The 18,018-nt window shown below is 41.1% G+C and overlaps 1 protein-coding gene across 1 annotated transcript; it reads right to left on the bottom strand.

Annotated features, from left to right (window-relative positions):
• UTS2 (urotensin 2) lies at positions 1-3,975 on the bottom strand. The gene is made up of 4 exons (XM_009646124.2): positions 3,838-3,975; positions 1,431-1,541; positions 789-832; positions 1-151 (listed from the first exon to the last, which is right to left on the bottom strand). Exons 1-4 carry the CDS (start codon positions 3,938-3,940, stop codon positions 35-37), a joined length of 375 nt encoding a protein of 124 aa, XP_009644419.1. The 5' UTR covers positions 3,941-3,975; the 3' UTR covers positions 1-34.
• Between the last annotated feature and the right edge of the window lie 14,043 nt (positions 3,976-18,018).

Raw genomic sequence — 18,018 nt, 5'->3', positions numbered from 1 at the left:
TGCAACCAAAGTCAGGGAGAGTTTCTTCTCTGGTTTACACACAGTATTTCCAGAAGCACTCTGAAAGATTCCCACGTTTCTTGTACTGTTTCCTGTCCTTGGTCAAGAAGCGGCCCAGCAAAGCAATTCGAGGATGATTTCCATAGAAAGTCTGAAGTGCAAACAGCAATAGAGAGGTTACTGTCAGATGGCAAATGTTCCCAGCAGGAACGTACACTCCTCGCTGCCCCAGCTGGCCAACCAGCCCTGTATTCTGACTGGGCAGCTGCCCAGTGTCCCCTCTGATTTAGATGGGCACTAAAACTAGTCACTGTCTTCTGCCTTTGTATTTAATTCTTGAATTCAGCAGACAAGTGAACAGGAATGGTGTTCTCCATTTACCTAATGGTTCATCACAGATCTGATAATACCATGAAGCGTATGCAAAAAAATGATGAGCAGCTGATAGTGGTTAATGTGCTGGCCTGGCCTGATGAAGCTGGAAGTTGGCCTTTTATTAAGAAAGCTGTTTTTCTGGGGAAAAAAGTGGGGGTTTAGAATGAAATGCTTTGGATCACTCACTCTTTTTTTTTTTTTTTTTTTTTCCTTTTTTTTTTTCCCCCTCCTCCCCTGATTATTTAACTGCTAAGTGATTTCAGCTTTGAGAACACTGTGGCATACTTTAGTCTGTAGTCTATACTGTCCATGAAGTCTGTGGAACTTACATGATGTCTCAGTAACAATTCCGTGTGGTTTAAAACGTGGAGTCTTATTTTTCTTGTTTCAGTGACAGATGGTCATTTACTTACCTCTTTGATATTCTCCCTTGTGTTGTAGCTGCTGGGACTAAGACCTGGTAGAGGAGAGACATAATGAAATGCTTTACCATTTAGAAATCATGACCCTATGCAAGTCATTCTCATGTGGCATAATGCTGTAGCTGGCAGAAGTCTTGAACTGGAATGTTCGGAAGGCCAGACAGAAAACCCTTTCACTGCAGCACAGCCAGTTCTTCTTGTGACACACTGTTCCAACAGGGTCTGGGACTCTGAAGGTGCAAGCTGCACTGTTCTCTTCAGCAGGCATCTGTTGCCCCCCAAACCATCTATTGCTATTGATCCTCCACTTTCTGCAAGTATTGATGTTTTTTAAGAGGCTGTGCTACTTTGTCTTGTCTGCTAGCTCCTTCTAGGCCAATCTTTTCCTTGCCCCAGTTTTGCTCTGTGGAGGTTTTGCTAAACTCATCTGGAGATTTCCAGCTAGTATTGAGCTGCAAGCACGGCTGCTCAGCACATTTCCCCAAAGTCCCATTTAACTAAATGACAGCTGTCTGTTGCCTACACATAATGTTGTATTTCAGTAAATACCCAGGAGTCGGGGCACAATATCTGTGGGAGCTGGACATGCAAACCGTGGGCACGGCCCCATAAATCACTGTGGTAAATCCTCACCTGCTTTGTTGTCTTCAGTCAGCGTGCCCAAGAGCTCTGGCAGAAACTGAAGCAGGGAAGTGCTGCCTAGGCTGCCCAACCGCTCCAGACTTAATCTTGAATCTTCATCAGCTGCAAATGGAAAACAAGAGAAACAGGCATGTGGTAAGAGTCTTTTGCTTTGAATCCCTGTTTCAATCTGTCTGGGATGATTCCTGATCATGTCTGTTGGCCCTGCCTGTTGAAGATGATCACAAAATCACCAATCATCCATCCTCATTTAATGAATGTAACAGGTGATAGTTGGGTGGGGTTTTTTGGTTTGTGGGTTTTTTTCCTTCCAAAGCTTTGAGAAAAGATACCTTCCTGTTAATCTCAGATTCTCATTTCTCTGGCAGATCTTTCTTTAAGAAAATATTTTGACGAACAGCAGCCCCTCCTGTTGCTCACAGCCTAATCTTTCTGGTACCCAGCTGTAGACAACCCACCCTTGTATATTATTTATTTTAGTTCATTTCTTTATCAGCTAGTTCCTGTGCTGGAGCTTTTCTATGAGTAAAGACAGAACTTCTGGTTCAAGGCCTATTAACCTGCTCAGCTTCCCCAACTATTAAATGCAATAAAACGAGGGGAAGGGCAGGAATAAATAAATAAATGTAGGAAATCTTAAAACAGCTATGCTTCTCTATGCATTTCAATCACCTCTCTCATTTAATGTGCATACCAGTATGGTTATTATTACTTTTACTGAAACAACAGATTGCTGATACCTGATGGAATTAATTTGTATGCCCATAAAGAACTTAGAATTCCGTAGCTAGCCTGTGCCCTAAGGCAGGTTGCCAACAGGAGCCCTTGGCTTGTGTTGTATTTGAGGTAAGTAAGGCTTTTGTAACCTGAGCAGTAAATTTCATCTTTGCTAATATATAGCAGCCATGCAAAACTGTGGGCGATGAGAGGGTGCTATTATCAAACTCTAGTTTGTAGATGGATGTAATCTTGTAGTTGTACTTTTAGATGATACTGTGGAGTTTTAGTTGCTCTCACCTGCAAGGATGTTGAGACTGTGTAGCTCTCAATAGGGAATATAATAAGAAAATAAACTGCTGAAAATAATCCCCCAGCATTTCAAGAATGTGGACCAAGATCAAGGACTTGAAGACCTTGGACATCCACGTCGTTAGTTTGTTCACTTTACAAAAGGACAATTGCAAAGGACAGTGGGGATTTCGGTGTAAGACTCTGAATAAGAATACTGTAACTTCCCTGTGCTATGTAGTGACAATTTGTATCTCTAGCTTTGTATTATTGTTTAATTCAGAGCACTGGTAGCAGGTAAATTTGCTTTGAGATTTAAAAAAACCCAAAACAACCCTCTAATACAGAGTTCTACTTCTATTTTACCAAGCCTGGAGACTCTTTATATTAGCAAGGAAGATTTAATAAGCCTAATGGATGTCTTCAAACAAATGCAGTAATTGTTAGTGCCAACTCGTTCACCCTATGATGTGATAGATGTTATCCATACTGAGTCATGGTTGCCTGTAAATGCAAGTTACGGAGTAGAAGGCTTGAGAAGATGCTGGCTTAATGAGTCCATGATTTTCAAAGCAAAAGGGAAACTACTGATACCTATAAAGCAGCATAACAGCTGTTGCACCTGCAAAGCAGGTAAGAACAGACACTTTCTAATAGTCAGCTTTATGCAGTAACTTTGGGGTTGATTTGCCTGTTCTTTCAGAACTCAATTCAGAAACTCTTCCAGCACAGGTCAGGTCTGATGATGGTAACCTTCCAGACTCTGTTGTGCACTTTTACTGAGCCATTTCAGGCTTGACTTACAGTATAATTTCAAACTTTGAGGACAGCTTTTTCAAGCAAAGATTTATTCCTTCACTGCACTGAATGGAATCTGCCTTAGTGCAAACAAATAGCATGCTCAATACATTGCTGGTTTTGTAGTGTAAGACAGACTTGCCTGGTTTTGATCTAAGTAGAACTGCAATCATCTTTGCAGTAGGTTCCCCCTTTTTAAATACAACTTCAGTTAAATATAGCTCATTTTAAAGTGTAGCAAGAGGAGAGACCGTACTGCCAAGTTTCTTTAAATTACCCAATGCCTGCTAATACTGCTTCAAGACAGATGCTGTATATGCCAGCTCGCGTTCAGTGCTAGAAGGCTCAGATGCCTTTGTCTCCTGGATCTCGAAGCAGCAAGAAGAAATATTTAGGGCACCCAACCCCCCCGTTTTACAAGACTAGCACCCACTGATGATGCCACTTGTGCTGCCGGTGTTCCGAAGACAGTCCTGCTTTTTCTACAGCCAATCAGCACAGACAAAGGCCCCTCGGAAAGCATACCTGATTCTCTTCTGGTTTTATTGCTCCAGCCCCTGCTTTACGACCATTTAAATCAAAAGACTCTTACCTGAGAGTTGATAAGACATCTCACTGGCGTTGGTGATGGGGAGAGACGAGAGAGGATGGGAGAAGCTGATAATAATGAAACAGCAGAATACCAGCTTGTGCATTGTTGCTGTGTTGAATATATTTTGTCTTTGTCTACCCCTGTAACTTGGAAATCCTGTCTGTTGCCTCTGCTCCCAGTTTCACCCGTTATATAGCCGCTCATGACCTCATAAATATCATCATGTTCTCTCCCCCCTTCAAAAAAAAAAAAACCCAATGAATTTATTGCCCATTGATTCTAAATGGAAACCACTTTGCATTGATGTAATTTTTCAAGGTAACAGTTCATAGACAATAAATTTACTGTCTTACAGCTTGGTGTACAAAATGGATATTATATCAAACCAAGCACAGTAAAGTTTATAAATCTGGCATTAAAAAAAAAAAAACCAAAACTTCCAGTTATAAATCATGAGTTAACAAAAGGGTCAGACGTTGGTTGAAATGACCAGGGCAATAAGACAGCTGATTTATGAGCCCTAGCAGGCTTGACGCAAAGCATCTGATATGAAATGCACTTTTTTTTTTTCCTTTTGTGAGATGGATGGATGTGTTGTGTTGTATTTGGGGTTCTTGTGCCAGAAAAAGTAAAAGAGAAGGGGAGCTAAAACATCTAGTTAATTTACAAAGAGAATGTTAGGGGAGTTCAATTTTTATTTCTCCCCCCACCCCCTTGTAGAATTCCACATCTATTTATTTGAGAAGACCTCATCCAATGTTGCCCTAGAGATTTGTCTTGGCAGAGAAAGTACAGCTTCCATCTGGAGACTTGCTTGGTACATATAAACTACTTTGGTTGATATTAAACACAGGTCCCTCACTAGACTGGGAGACAGTTTTCCATTTCGCTTATCTCCTCTTCCCCTCAGTTGGAACTAACCGCTTCATTCTGTGTGTGCTAGCTAGGTTTTTCCCTGTGTGCCTTTTGCTTTTATTTAATGCTAACATGGTAGTTGCTGTATGTAATCTCATAACTTAAGTCTTTATTTCCCTCCATCTAGCACATTTTGTCCTCTCTACTTACAGTTTCATTTTTCATATCAAAGCACAAGGACTGACTGGACTGGTCCAGACTGTGAAGCATCATATCTAACAGGGTACAGCCTTGAAAATAAAAAAAGTTTTTGACTATTCTGTTTACTTTAGGTGGTGAGAAGATCATGCCTGTTCAGGTTCAAAATAAATTGAGGTTGGGTAATTTTCTTTCCAGCCTCTCTAATAAAATGTTTATGCCTTCAAATGCTCTTCAAAATACTATGAAATCCAACTAATGTTACTAGAGTTTTCTATGCTGAAATTGTGTGAAATCGTGTGATAATTGTAGGTTGCAAAAGGAGTGAATTTATCAGCTTCCTTTTTCCTTTATCAACATTTCCTGTTGAAGAGTAATTTTTTTATTATAAATTCTGTGGTTCCTAGGACTAACTTCAAATAAGCCACGTTGGTCATATAGAACAGATGTATTTCTGCTGCAGGGCTACTTCAAAGAGAGCCTGCCCCACACATGGGTGGTTAACGAGTTGTCCAGAAAAGCTCTGTGAATTCCAGAATGATTGAGGTCCCAAGGCACCTCTGGAAATCCTCTAGTCTTAACCCCACCTGCTCAAAACAGGGTCATCCAGAGCAGTTTGTCCAGGACTGTGTCCAGTCAGGCTTGACCAGCTTCAAGGATGGGATGGGACAGAATTTAAAAACTAAGCCTGACAAGGCCCTGAGCAGCCTCATGTAAGTTCAGATGCCCTGCTTTGAGTGCAGAGGTGGGGAGGGGGAGAGGCCAGAGAGGACTTTCAGAGGTCCTTCCAACCTGAACTTTTCTATCTTCCTCTGTGTACAGAGAGGTCTAGTATCAACTTATAGATGCTGCAGGTGTCTGAACTGCAAATCCTGTTTCTCTGGACTTCTCTTTGCTGAAGCGAGTGGATATGACAAAAGAATTTCTCTACAGAATTAACCTAATACATTTCATATGCCTCTTTCCTTCTACGGGAGACATAAGTAGCTAGAGAGGAATTCTCTCTCCTCATCTGAGTCATGCCACTCTTCCAAAACTGCAGACAGTAATTAGGTCTGATTTGATGCATGATCTCACTGTTGGTGCTGGATGCTCTGTACAAACGCTTCTCCTTCAGTGAACTATCAATGACAATAGCATTATCAATATTTGCTCTGAGCAGCCTCCAAGGAAAGCTAATGAAGCACTCTTCACAAGCAACTTGTGTCCTTTGTCTTCTCTCAAGGAACACTCAGCCTCTTAGAGCCATCATGAAGTGCGTCATGTGGAAGTTGGGCATTGTGCCTGCAGCTTATTGCCTTTACTCAGATTTGAAGTTGTCACTTAGACCCTCTTTCCTCTACCAAAATGTCAACGGACTTCAGGGGACAGTGCACACGTCATCATGCAAAGCAAAGAAACAGCTCATCCTAAGCAAAAGTACAAAACCCTGAACACATGGGTGAATTGCTCTTTGAAAACTTGGAAACTGATTTGCAAGAAACTATTTTAGTTTTTATCAAAGCTGCAATTTTTTGTGAAAACTTTAAGTTCTTATTTATTCCAATAGACTTTATTTCAAGTGCTTCAGTTTAAAATAACAGGGCAGCAGTAGTCCAGATAAATTACTGAGCATGCACCGAATATTAAGTATATGTTACCCTATCATAAAAGGTTATCCTTAATTACTAGAAGAAACAACTATTCTTGGTTTGAAGTGATGGCTCATGAAGAAAAAGTTGCTCATGAAGTCAAGAAAACTTCTTTTTTAAAAAAAAAAAAAAAAAGGCACAATAAAACCAACCAAAAACACCCCCCAAAATCATCCACCTTCTGAGTAAAATAGTAAGGATGAAATCTAATCTATAAGACAGAAGTTCTTTGCCCCATTTTCAAGTGCTTTATGATAAATAAGCACAAGTTATTTCCGTCAAGAACTGTGACAGTTGGCAGAAGCAGGAATTTCAGAGAAGACAGGATTTAGCAGTAGTGTTTGTGTGGAGACCTTTTTCCTAGGATATAACTTTTAGTGTAACTTTTTGGCTTGAATTTTTGCATGTGGAGAGGTGTGTGGTAGAATGTTTTTGTATCGACACTGTAATTGTAGAGGAGCTTATTGTTATATAAATATCCAGCTCTTCCTTGAATTTTACAGGAATTTTTAACTTAACATCTTGCTTCGATGAGTTATACATGCTGAATGGTGCGAGAGGAAAAAATATGCATGGTGTTATTTACTTCCCTGCTAGGGTCTAGTATATCATTTAGGGGTTTGGGGACTTTTGCTTTGCTGTCACTGCTTGTTTAGCAGATATCTGTCCTCATTAGTACCTAAGAAAGCTAACTTTAAAATTTATCATTTTAGCTAATTATTCTGCTTCATAACATGATTATTTTGCATACTTGAAATAGCTGCCATGTGAGATCATATGTGTGCAGTAAGGTTTTTTTCCTGCCACTGCCTCATATTGCCATATGTATACTCTGCATTTTGGAGTGCACTGCAAGTAGCCTGTTGGGACATTGAGTGGATCAAAGGAAAAAACTAACCATAACCTGGGCACTTGCTCTTAACTTTCTTTTTTGAAGGTGCTTCTTCTGCCCACTGTGCACAAACTGTAATGTCGCACGTGTGGTGTGTGTTCTGTATAACCAAATAGCACTATATGGTGTATTTGGGTACGCACAGTAGTATTTCTATCTTCTGAATTTCTCCCAAAGTTACGTAAGATCCCTGAGGTGTTCTGACCTAGGTTTTCTTGTTCTGTGGTGGGCTGAAGGTGCATAGGTGAGTACGTGTGCCTAACTGAACACGTACCTCTGCGTAAATGAAGATGGCAGGTCTGTAGGCCTTTCTGGAGGTATTTTATTTTGCTACAGAATAGGCAAGCGGTCTAAAATTCCATAGTGCAGGATACAGCTGCCAAAACATTGCTCCTTTGTAGTATAGTTTCCACCAGTTTAAGGGGGGAAAAAAAACCCTCTTGATTTTTGGCCCTGCTGGGCTGGCACACTGTAGTCTGGGTATATTCTCCAAGTGAAGCTTGACAAACTGGTCCTTAATTCCCCTGTCCTCTCAGCACTACAGAATTAGCAAACTGAAGCCTCACAGTGTTTGACGTGAAGGAAAGTAAGTCTGGCATGACTGGAACTTGGAAATACAGCACCTCAGTATCTTATGGGAATCGGATTCTGGATAAGGCAGCCGCAAACAGAGGAACAGAGACCAGATCTCAAAATAAGGTTTCTTCCACAAAAAATGTAATGGAACTAACTATGCAATTACAGTTTATTTTTAAAACTTAAATTATGGGAGTGGATGGTATAAGGAAAGAGAGGAATGCTTCTGCAGCAAGAATGGAGCTTTCTCTTTACCTTTCTCCTGCCCTCCCAAGGTACCCCAAATAATCTGTTCAGCCCTAATAAGAAATTATGATCTGGACAAAAGCAGAATAAAACCCACTTCTTTATCTCCTTTTTCTGGTCAGCGCACTGCACAGAAAGTAGTACAAAGCAGCCTTGCTGAAAGGTATAGGCTGTTAGTCAGTGACTGTCCATACTTACGCTCTTATTTCATCAGTCCCAGCTATAGAGCTGTCTGGAGACTTGGGCTCATTTTCTTCAGAGGTGCACATTTGCTTCTGCAACACTGCTGCACTTGGAACCAGTAAAAGTTGTGAATTTAGGCTGCTTTGTTGCAGAGAAGTCTGTTGTGAGACACTTTCAAAGCAAAGTACTGGATTTTTAGAGACCTTCCAATAATCCAGAGTGGTCCAAATCAGCTCTGATCCTAGACACAGCACACCAATCCTTTCCTTCCTGATGTGGGGAGCACGAGAGGAGAGAACTGTTGAGAAAGAACTGGGGTAGGTGAATACAGTTTGGTTTTCTGAATAGAGCTAGATTAACTTTTGGGTGGCTGTATTTTTTAACAGCTAGCCAGAGTGCCTCAACCAGTAACAGGTACCTTGTTTTTTCAGACTACATTTCAAAGAAAAGAAGCCTTCTCTCTCTGCTCATGGTGGCTTTGGCCCCCAGTGGGTTTAAGGGAGCTAGCAGTGGAATGGATGCCCTGGGAAGTGGTGCTGAGAAAGGCCAGGGTGCCCAGGGAGTTGGCACTGGGGCCAAGTCCACTGGACCAGGTGGTGGGGTACAGGCTTAGGACTTATAAAAGGTAACTACCTTGGGGAAAAGGAACTGTGTAGTGTTGGGTTTGCTTTGGTGGGGGGTGGTGTTTCCCATTTTTCTCTTCTGAAGAAGTTTTACTTCTCTTCCCTTCTTGCATATGTATACATTGCTCAGCTAAAGAACTCTCTTACCTTTTTTGAAGAATGATTAAATAAAGTCAAGGGACTTCTACTCAGGAGGAAGTATCCATACAATGTATTCCTTGGGCATTAGTTTTTCTTGAGCAGTTTCACTGACAGGAGTCAGCATCACTCCTGCTGTTGGAACTGCATCAGAAGCTCAGTCTACTAAAGAGCACCTCAACAATTATGTGGATCAAATTAAAGCAGACAATTGGGTCAGGACAGAGTCTTCACTCTTGAATGGTTCTTGCACAGAGAGTGGCATGATCTACTCTGCTTTTTCATTTACTATTACCATCTTTTTCCTTCTCCTAATGCCCTTGCTGTCCTGGCATTTCTAGAAGCAGTCAAGGCTTCTTCTCATGTTAAGAAGCTTGGAAGGCCTGCCATTGTTATCTGGTTTATCACTCTGACACCACAGCTAAAGCATTTTGTGCAGGCTTTTGACCTTCATGGGGGTCGTATGTAGCAGCCCCTTCATTAGTCCTTTCTTACGCCTTGTTCGGTTCCATGTACTAGTTTGCCTTTTTTCTCCCTTCCTGCTTGTGCTCTTGTTACATTCCTGGCACTGTTCCTCTGTCTGCAACGCTCAGCCTTGTCTGTCTGTTTGCTGTAGGTGGAAGTGTAGGGAGTGGAAAGAAAGAAGGAGCTTTTAGAGGGAGGGTTTCGGAAGGTACTTGCAGGACTCGGTCCTTGTTTCAGCTTCAGCACAGGACCATGGACAGGGAACAGAGGGTGACACTGGGTGCTGCTGGAGCCTTTGTGGCTGCGTAGGCGCAAGGTAGTTGCTTGTATTTATAGTGTATGAATTAATGAACATACCAAATAAAGCTGCTTTTTTATTTTCTTTTTTTTTTTTTTTAAACTAATTGTCTTCTAGTTTGGTGAGAAAATGGACGTCCTCAGCAAATAGACCCATGGAGCTTAGCATTGCTTTCTCTTCCCCTCCGTCCTTGAACACATGAGCTTGTTCACATCTCTGCCTCCCTGCAGTTCTGGTCTCAAGAGATCCTAATTTTGAGTAAGTCTTGGTCCTGTCCCTGTTGGTTCCCAGGTTGTCTGATAGCATCTGTAGGGATGAACTTAGCAGTGGGGAATAGTTGCCAAACTAAATATCCAGTAATGTTGCTATATTTGTTCTCAGGATGATTAGCTTGGATGATTCCTTTTTTTTTTTTTTTTTTTTTTTTTTAAACTAATTGTCTTCTAGTTTGGTGAGAAAATGGACGTCCTCAGCAAATAGACCCATGGAGCTTAGCATTGCTTTCTCTTCCCCTCCGTCCTTGAACACATGAGCTTGTTCACATCTCTGCCTCCCTGCAGTTCTGGTCTCAAGAGATCCTAATTTTGAGTAAGTCTTGGTCCTGTCCCTGTTGGTTCCCAGGTTGTCTGATAGCATCTGTAGGGATGAACTTAGCAGTGGGGAATAGTTGCCAAACTAAATATCCAGTAATGTTGCTATATTTGTTCTCAGGATGATTAGCTTGGATGATTCCCATCAGCTATGGTCCTATGTAACTGAAAATACGGTGTATCGTGTTGATAGCTTTTTTCTGAAAATGTTTAAATAACTAGTAGGAACCAAATACTGCTTTTTATGTATTTCATAACAACGGCATTATTCAGAAATCAGTTTTAATTTGGGTAGATGATAGACATTGAAACTGAACCCTTGCTCATTGTAGAGGTGAAGAGTATGAAGGAATAGCCCTATGCTCTGACAAGGTAATAAAAACTATAGGTTGTTCTACATCGTGACATTGCAGGGGGTTCTTGTAAAACTGCTAGATCTTTTTTTTTTTTTTTTTTTTTTCACTATCTCAGCACAGATCATACAACTTTTATTTTATTATGATTTAATTAAATCAATTTGTGTCTGTCTGCCAGAGCAAAAGCACAGGCTGCAGGTCCTGGGCTTGGCGTGAAGATGCATATGTGGTGTAGAGGATATATCAGGAAGCAATACTTGCTGAGATAGTTTGGGGGATTGTCTTGAAGAGGAGTCAAATTTCGTGCATGCGATGTGTCTATAGCAGTTTTTGCTACAAATTATGGGAACAGCCATGCTTGCATCTTCTGTCAGAGGCAACTGATTTGCTATAAAACCAGGCTCACAAATGCACAAGCTTGTGTTCATTGTGGATGATTAGGGAGCATGACCCATTAGAAAAACAGGCAACCATTACGCAGGCTTAACAGTACTCTTCTATCTGTATATATTCTAGTACAGACATACAGAGCTTACTAAACATAATTGAATTATTACTTTTTGTTTGGCCATTTTTGTTTATAGTACTATCTAATAACCTGCCTTCTTCTGCAACTGTGGATCGTGTGTGCCTTTTATTCCTGTATATTCACAGTTGTTTTCCTACACTAGGGTATCTTTGGACTTTTGCATAAGTACTGTTGTTATATAGAATATAAGTGTAGTCATAGTTTTATCAGCAGTAGATATTATATTTTTCTTTCTAGAACAATAGTGCAGTCTTCCTGAGGTTTAATTTAGGTTGTACTAAGAAACTATCAAGCTAATCCTGCTGCATACTATGACATTTTCACTCTTGCCTGTTCTTAAGCTTAGACTATTCATTATTTTTTAAGTAGATTGAGGGTTTTTCCGTACAAATCATTGACCTAGAGCCTGCCACACAGACATCTATACCAGACAAGGATTTAAGGGAACTAACTTCAGCTTTACTATCTGTATTCTAAGGCTTCAAATGCAACTTTTAAACAGATGGCACTACTAATGTCAAAAAGAGAAGCAGCAATACCCTGCTGATTCTTCTCTTTGTAGTTTGGATGATGGGGTGGGCAGGCCAGGCTGTTGTCTTGAGCTTTTTCCAGCTCAAAGTGAAGAAGTGCAGAAACACTAAAGCAGCAAATTGCAAAAGATGGATGAGGCATAAGAGTGGTCTTCCAGATTCCCCTTCTTGAGACTACTTCATACTCTGTTAATTGCATGGTGCTCTGCCTCATTAGTTTCTTGTTACAAACCGTCTTCTGGGGAACTTATTAAAATTTTGCTGTCTTTGAAGATGGTGCCCTGTTTCGTTACCTAAAAGAGCAAGAGGACAAGGGCTTGCATCTTCAGTGGACATGGAAAAAAGACAATTTTGTCAGAGGTGTCCTTATGCTTTCCTTTAGTTTTTCTGTCCAGATTTTCACATTTGGTGTGTACATGTTCTTCCTGGTTTTACCACTGTCTTGGTTTCGGCTGAGATAGAGTTAATTTTCTTCCTAGTAGCTGGCACAGCACTGTGTTTTGGATTTAGTACGAGAACAATGTTGATAACACACCGATGTTTTAGTTGTTGCTAAGTCCTGCTTACACCAGGCAAGGACTTTTTCAGCTTCACATGCTCTGCCAGGGGACCAAGGAGCCGGGAGGGGGCATGGCCAGGACAGCCGACCCCAACTGGCCAAAGGGCTATTCCAGACCGTATGCTCAGGGGGAGAGTGAACGCTGCTTGTGGGCGGCTGGATGTCGGTTGGTGGATGGTGAGCAATTGCATTGTGCATCACTTGTTTTGTATATTCTGTATATTCTCTTACCATTACTGTTGTTACTCATTTCCTCTGCTGTTTTATTAAACTGTCATCTCAACCCATGGAGTTGACTTCTTTCTGATTCTCTCCCCCATCCCACTGAGGGATGGGGGAGTGAGCGAGCAGCTCTGTGGTGTTCAGCTGCCTGCTGGGTTAAACCACAACAACCACAGAGGCTTAGGATCACTTATCACTCTAATATCCACAACTGATCTTAGAGGACAAATTTCAGATAGTTCTGTAGAAGTTCAGTGCGTGGGCAGGAGTCACTGGCTAATTAAAGAGGCATCCTAATTATCATTGGCATTTAAACGTCCCACTTAGCATAGGCAGTAAATGAATGGCTCACAAAGCAGACTTTAATTTTTTACTGTGCTTTCCAAGTGCATAATCCCTTTAATCCTTCACTACTTGGACGTGGTTTTTTGCTAATTAAATGGAATCTCTGCAGGCTTAGTGATTCACATTTCAGGACGAATATGTGCACTTAACAGGGAAAGCTGGCGTAGGTCTCACTGGGCAACTTGAGGTTTAAAGCGGTTCTTTCAAGGTTATTTTGTGAATGAGTGCATGTTTCTTGGCAGTCAGCCACGTGGAATCTTCCCTTCACTGTTTAAGAGATGGAGTCCAGTTTATCAAATAATTCCAGCCACGAGCATTAACTGATTTTCTCTGTGATGACTGACTGACTCTGACTGATCTTGACTGGAGCGGAAAGCTGTCTCTGGGGATGGGAGTGATCAACAGTAGGAATTAACAAAGATGAAGGAAGCAGCTATTGGATCTTTGACTGCTGATTTGTCATGTTTCTTGCTCCTTGGAACTAAGGAATGGGAGCAAAATCTCTCTTCCTGCAAGAATTCCCAAAGCACTTTTATGATACAAGAGAATTCTGAAGAGCAGTGACTATTTAGCCTGTCACTCTTACTCCTTTGCTACATATACATTTTTGAGACAGGACCAACTGGTTATTTCTGAGCAGAGTCTGCAGAAGAGATGTAGAAATAACAAAAATCCACCTGTGCATGGAAGCATGTGGTTTCCATGCTTGGAAGAGTGGGATTAGGACCTGTATCACAAGGAAATGATACATGTCCAACATGCTCATTGTAGCACAGTCCTGTCTTCTCTTTATGGTCTTGCTGCCAGCTGTGTAGCTTCTTTCTTCTAATGTGCAGAAGAACCAGGTGGTTAATAAGAACCCTCATATAGCAGAAGGTGAAGGATATGTAAAACCAGGAGATGCTGCGGATCTTTGCAGAGAACAACACTCAAACTAGCTTTTAGATGCCATTGATGTTCCTGCTCTCATTCCATCAATTTCTCCACTAGCCCTTGTGACAAGCCCCCTTCCTTAATCTGAAGACGTTGACAGGGAGGTATTTCTGGCTGTTTGTAACTGCTCAGCTGTATTCTTGGCCTTTTCAGCTGAGGAAGTGGGTTGCTTTACAAAGCCTAGAGCATGCATATAGTATCCTATCCCAGCACCCACACAGCTTTTCTAAAAATCCTCTTCAAGACAAGCAGGCGTTAAGCTTTGAAGGAAAGAATCCATTGCCAACCATCGCCTGTGGAAATAGGAGAGTGTGAAAGCCTCCAGAGCCTTTTTCACTGGCTGCTTGTTTCTGCCACCATACTGATGTTTTATTTACATGATGGTCTCCTTCTGTGTCATTAGGAATGACTGGAAGAAGGTGCAAAACCAGTTATGTAAGGGATAATTAGTACTGCCACAGCACAGTAAATCCTTCTCCTGTCCTGTAATTCCCTGAGGTATATATCATCACTCTGGAAAAGCACACAAATGTTAAATGTTACAGCCTCATTGTTCCATGTGAGAAGCATTCTGATCATTGTCCGCCCTACTGACGAGCGCAGACATAGTGAGATGCAATGACAAGAGAATACGTTACTGTGATATCCACTGGCTTCCCAAGTAGAGTGCCAGTTGAGAGTTCTAAATCCTTTAACTCTCAAGTTCAAGAAAAGAACAGCAGCTTCCTTTTCTCTTATTAGAAGTCGTAAGTCTGAGGGAACAGTTTTCTGTGGTTATATCTCTACTTCTATAAGGTAATACACTTACTGAGGTGTACCACAGCAAAACAAAGATGCATTATTAAGGGTGGCTGTAACACTGATAATGTAAAGGGGGGGGGGATCTCTTTGGCCTTCTGAGATTGTAGCTTGGTAAGACAACTGTGGTGCTGAACTGCAATGTTGCAGCTCCTCTGGAGTCAACAATGTTTCCTCCCACCACTCCTTTTGTGTACCTGTTCACTGTATTTTCCATTCTAGTTTAAGAAAAATATATTATGCTTTAGATAATCAGTAAATTTTGCTTTAGGCATGTGTGTACATTTTCTTTACAATGCATTTAATTCTTTCAAAGTTGCTCTAAAATTTATATAAGGGTGAACTGAGTAAAAGTAGTGCAATACCTTTTTTTGCTTTTCTTCCTTTTATTTCTTTGCCTGCTTACAGGCCTGTATGGCATTCTCTTCAGGATAAATGGTTTATACTTCTTCCAGATTGAAAGTATCAAAATATCAACACTGTGAATATTAAAAGTACTATTTTTTTAACACTTCTCAAGCCTATAATGTTGTAGTTAAAGGCAAATTGTACCTTTCACCACTCTATCCACCTTCCCCTATTTTTCCAGAACTGCATGTGTTCTAAACTTGCTGAAATGCTTGTGTACGGGAGAAAAGTGAGCTAATGTAACCTAAGATTTGGTTTAAAACTGACTTAAATGCGTTGCTTGGCCATTTTACTTCGGTTTTGAAATGGCTTGTTTCAGTCTGGATTATGTAAACTGAGAGTAGATTAAACAGGTTTAAAATACGCTACGGTAAGTCATCCTTAAATTGAAGTAGGTGTTTTTGTATGGGGTTTTGCACTTGGTAAATCAAACAAAACTTGATTTACTCTCTTAATGCAAATAGGTTAGACAAATGGGAGAGATTCTCCCTGATTTCAACAGGTGTTCAGCTGGTGGTTTTTTCATTAAAATATAATCCACTTTGCTTCAGAATATTGCAGGAACAGTCTGCTGCTTTAACTGGCAGGCACCCAGGATCTAGAAGGTGAACAGAAACATAGCAGGTGATATCATAACAAACTCTTGCCAAATTGAGGTTAGAGGGAATTTCCATTTTCTTTCTAGATGGTATTAAAAGTTCTTATTTACAGTGAGGGTAATGACGGTATCCAACAGCCTTTTCCATGCCAGTTCCAGGATTAGGAGGATGCTCAGCCTGTTCCTGACGCACAGCTAGCACAGAACCTGTGGGATGGAAAACTTCCTTTGATGGATTCTGAAGCAAGCACTGTAACAGGGAAGGCTTGTTCGTAGGTGAGAGAGGAACTGAGGTAACACTTGGTGATAGAATAAGACTTAGTATAATTTTAATAGTGAAATTTACCTCGACTTCTTATCACCTGTTTCAAATGCAAGCAGAGTGGTACGTGTTGCCTGTTTAATACTATTTCCTATGTGTTAAGTCTCTTCAGAGCGGACCATCTCCTATGGAGGTTTTTGCATGAATAGTGTTAGTATCAGAATGACTGTCAGAGAAGACTATGCTTCTGTCTTATGAAGGATCTGATAGAAAGACTAAAATAAGAAATCATATTCTGCTTTTAAAAGATGATATGATGTTTATATGTTTGACAGGAGCTATTACAGTTTCAGAGTCACTATCATCCAGAAGCATCAGGCACAGAAACGCACAAGTGTGCCTGCAGAAGAGGGGGAGGCGAGAGACAGAAAACCTATTGCTATGAACTTTTTGCTTTCCTTAGCCACGTAACTCTTGCAAGAAGTTATGAAGCCAAGACATGTGACAAACATGGTTTTAATTACCAGTGCCGGTAACTGTGCCAGGAAATGGTGCTGGTTCTGGAAGCAATAGAAAAGCAGCAGGCTCTCCTGCTTAAACTTATCTTTAAAGAGGATTTGTCTCCTTTTTCCATGCCTTTGGAATGCTGCCTGACATCACCTGGGCCTCCACACACCGCTGGCTAAGAGGACACTTTCTGACTTCCAAGAAAAACAAATGCAAATGCAAAAAGCTTGCATCTGGCCTGTTACCTCATCCTCGGCCATCTGGGCTGCTTGAGAATCATCATGGCATTCCCTGTTCCTTTTTGCTTGCTACACAATAAATTTAAAAGACTGTTGAGAAAAGAGACATTCGCAGAAAGCGGGCAACACTTAGACCTCAAAGAGTTAGAAGGACTGATCTGCATTATTTCTACACAAACTGGTAAGTTTCTTCAGGTATTAAAGAATCTGTATGTTCAATAAAAGCTCCCTGCAGAGCCAAGATGTGCATGATCTATCAATTATGTGTCATTGCCAAAAAATCCTACTTTTTCCACTGCCCTGGTTCAGAATTATGGACAGTCAGTCTTTCCATACTCCTTCCTTCTGCCTTAATTACCAATAATCAAAGATACATAGTGCAGTTTCTTCCCCTTCCACCCTTGCTGGACGAAGGATTTTACAGTGCTTAAAACGCATGCAGGGAGGCTGCTATCCTCTGTGTTAAGGAACAAATTCAGCTGCAAATTCTCTTCAGGAAAGCTAGCAGAAGCTTAATTCTGGTGACAATGTTTCTTCTAATCTAGTCATTGATGATCCTTAAACTTACTGTGCCACATTTTTCCAAAAGCTTGGAAGAACAAAACATTCAAAAATTGCATGTAGCACCCTGAATGATTTAGATCAGATGCCTGCACCGTTTCTGCTTCTGTGACGCGTATAGTAGCCACTTGTCAGCTACCACTCTGCACATTATCTAGCTTTGACTGAAGTTTTATTAGCTGCCATGAATTTTTTCAGAAGACGAATATTTTAAAAAGGAAAAAAAGGAAGTGTATTGGGTCAGGCTGAGATGGAGTTAATTTTCCCCATAGCAGCCCTCATAGTGCTGTGCTTTCTAGTGGTAGCTAGAAAGGTGTTTTGGCTACTGCTGAGCAGTGCTTGTAGAGTATCAAGGCTGTGTCTCCAACATTCCCACCGCCACCACCAGTGGGCTGGGTGTGGGCAAGATCTTGGGAGGGGACGTAGCCAAGGCAGCTGACCCCTACTGATTAAAGGGATATTCCATACCATATGACGTGGGATCAAATATAAAAGCTAAGGGAAAGGGTGGGGGGGGAGCAGGATTCATTTTTTTTTATGACATTTGTCTTCTGGAGCAACCACTACGCATACTGAAGCCCTGCTTCCTGGGAAGTGGCTGGACATAGCCTGCCAATGGGGAGGAGAGAATAAAATCTT

This window comes from Egretta garzetta, unplaced genomic scaffold, assembly GCF_000687185.1.
Source record: "Egretta garzetta isolate BGI_Z169 unplaced genomic scaffold, ASM68718v1 scaffold389, whole genome shotgun sequence".
NCBI lineage: Eukaryota > Metazoa > Chordata > Aves > Pelecaniformes > Ardeidae > Egretta > Egretta garzetta.
This window is presented reverse-complemented; position numbering and strand designations above follow the sequence as displayed.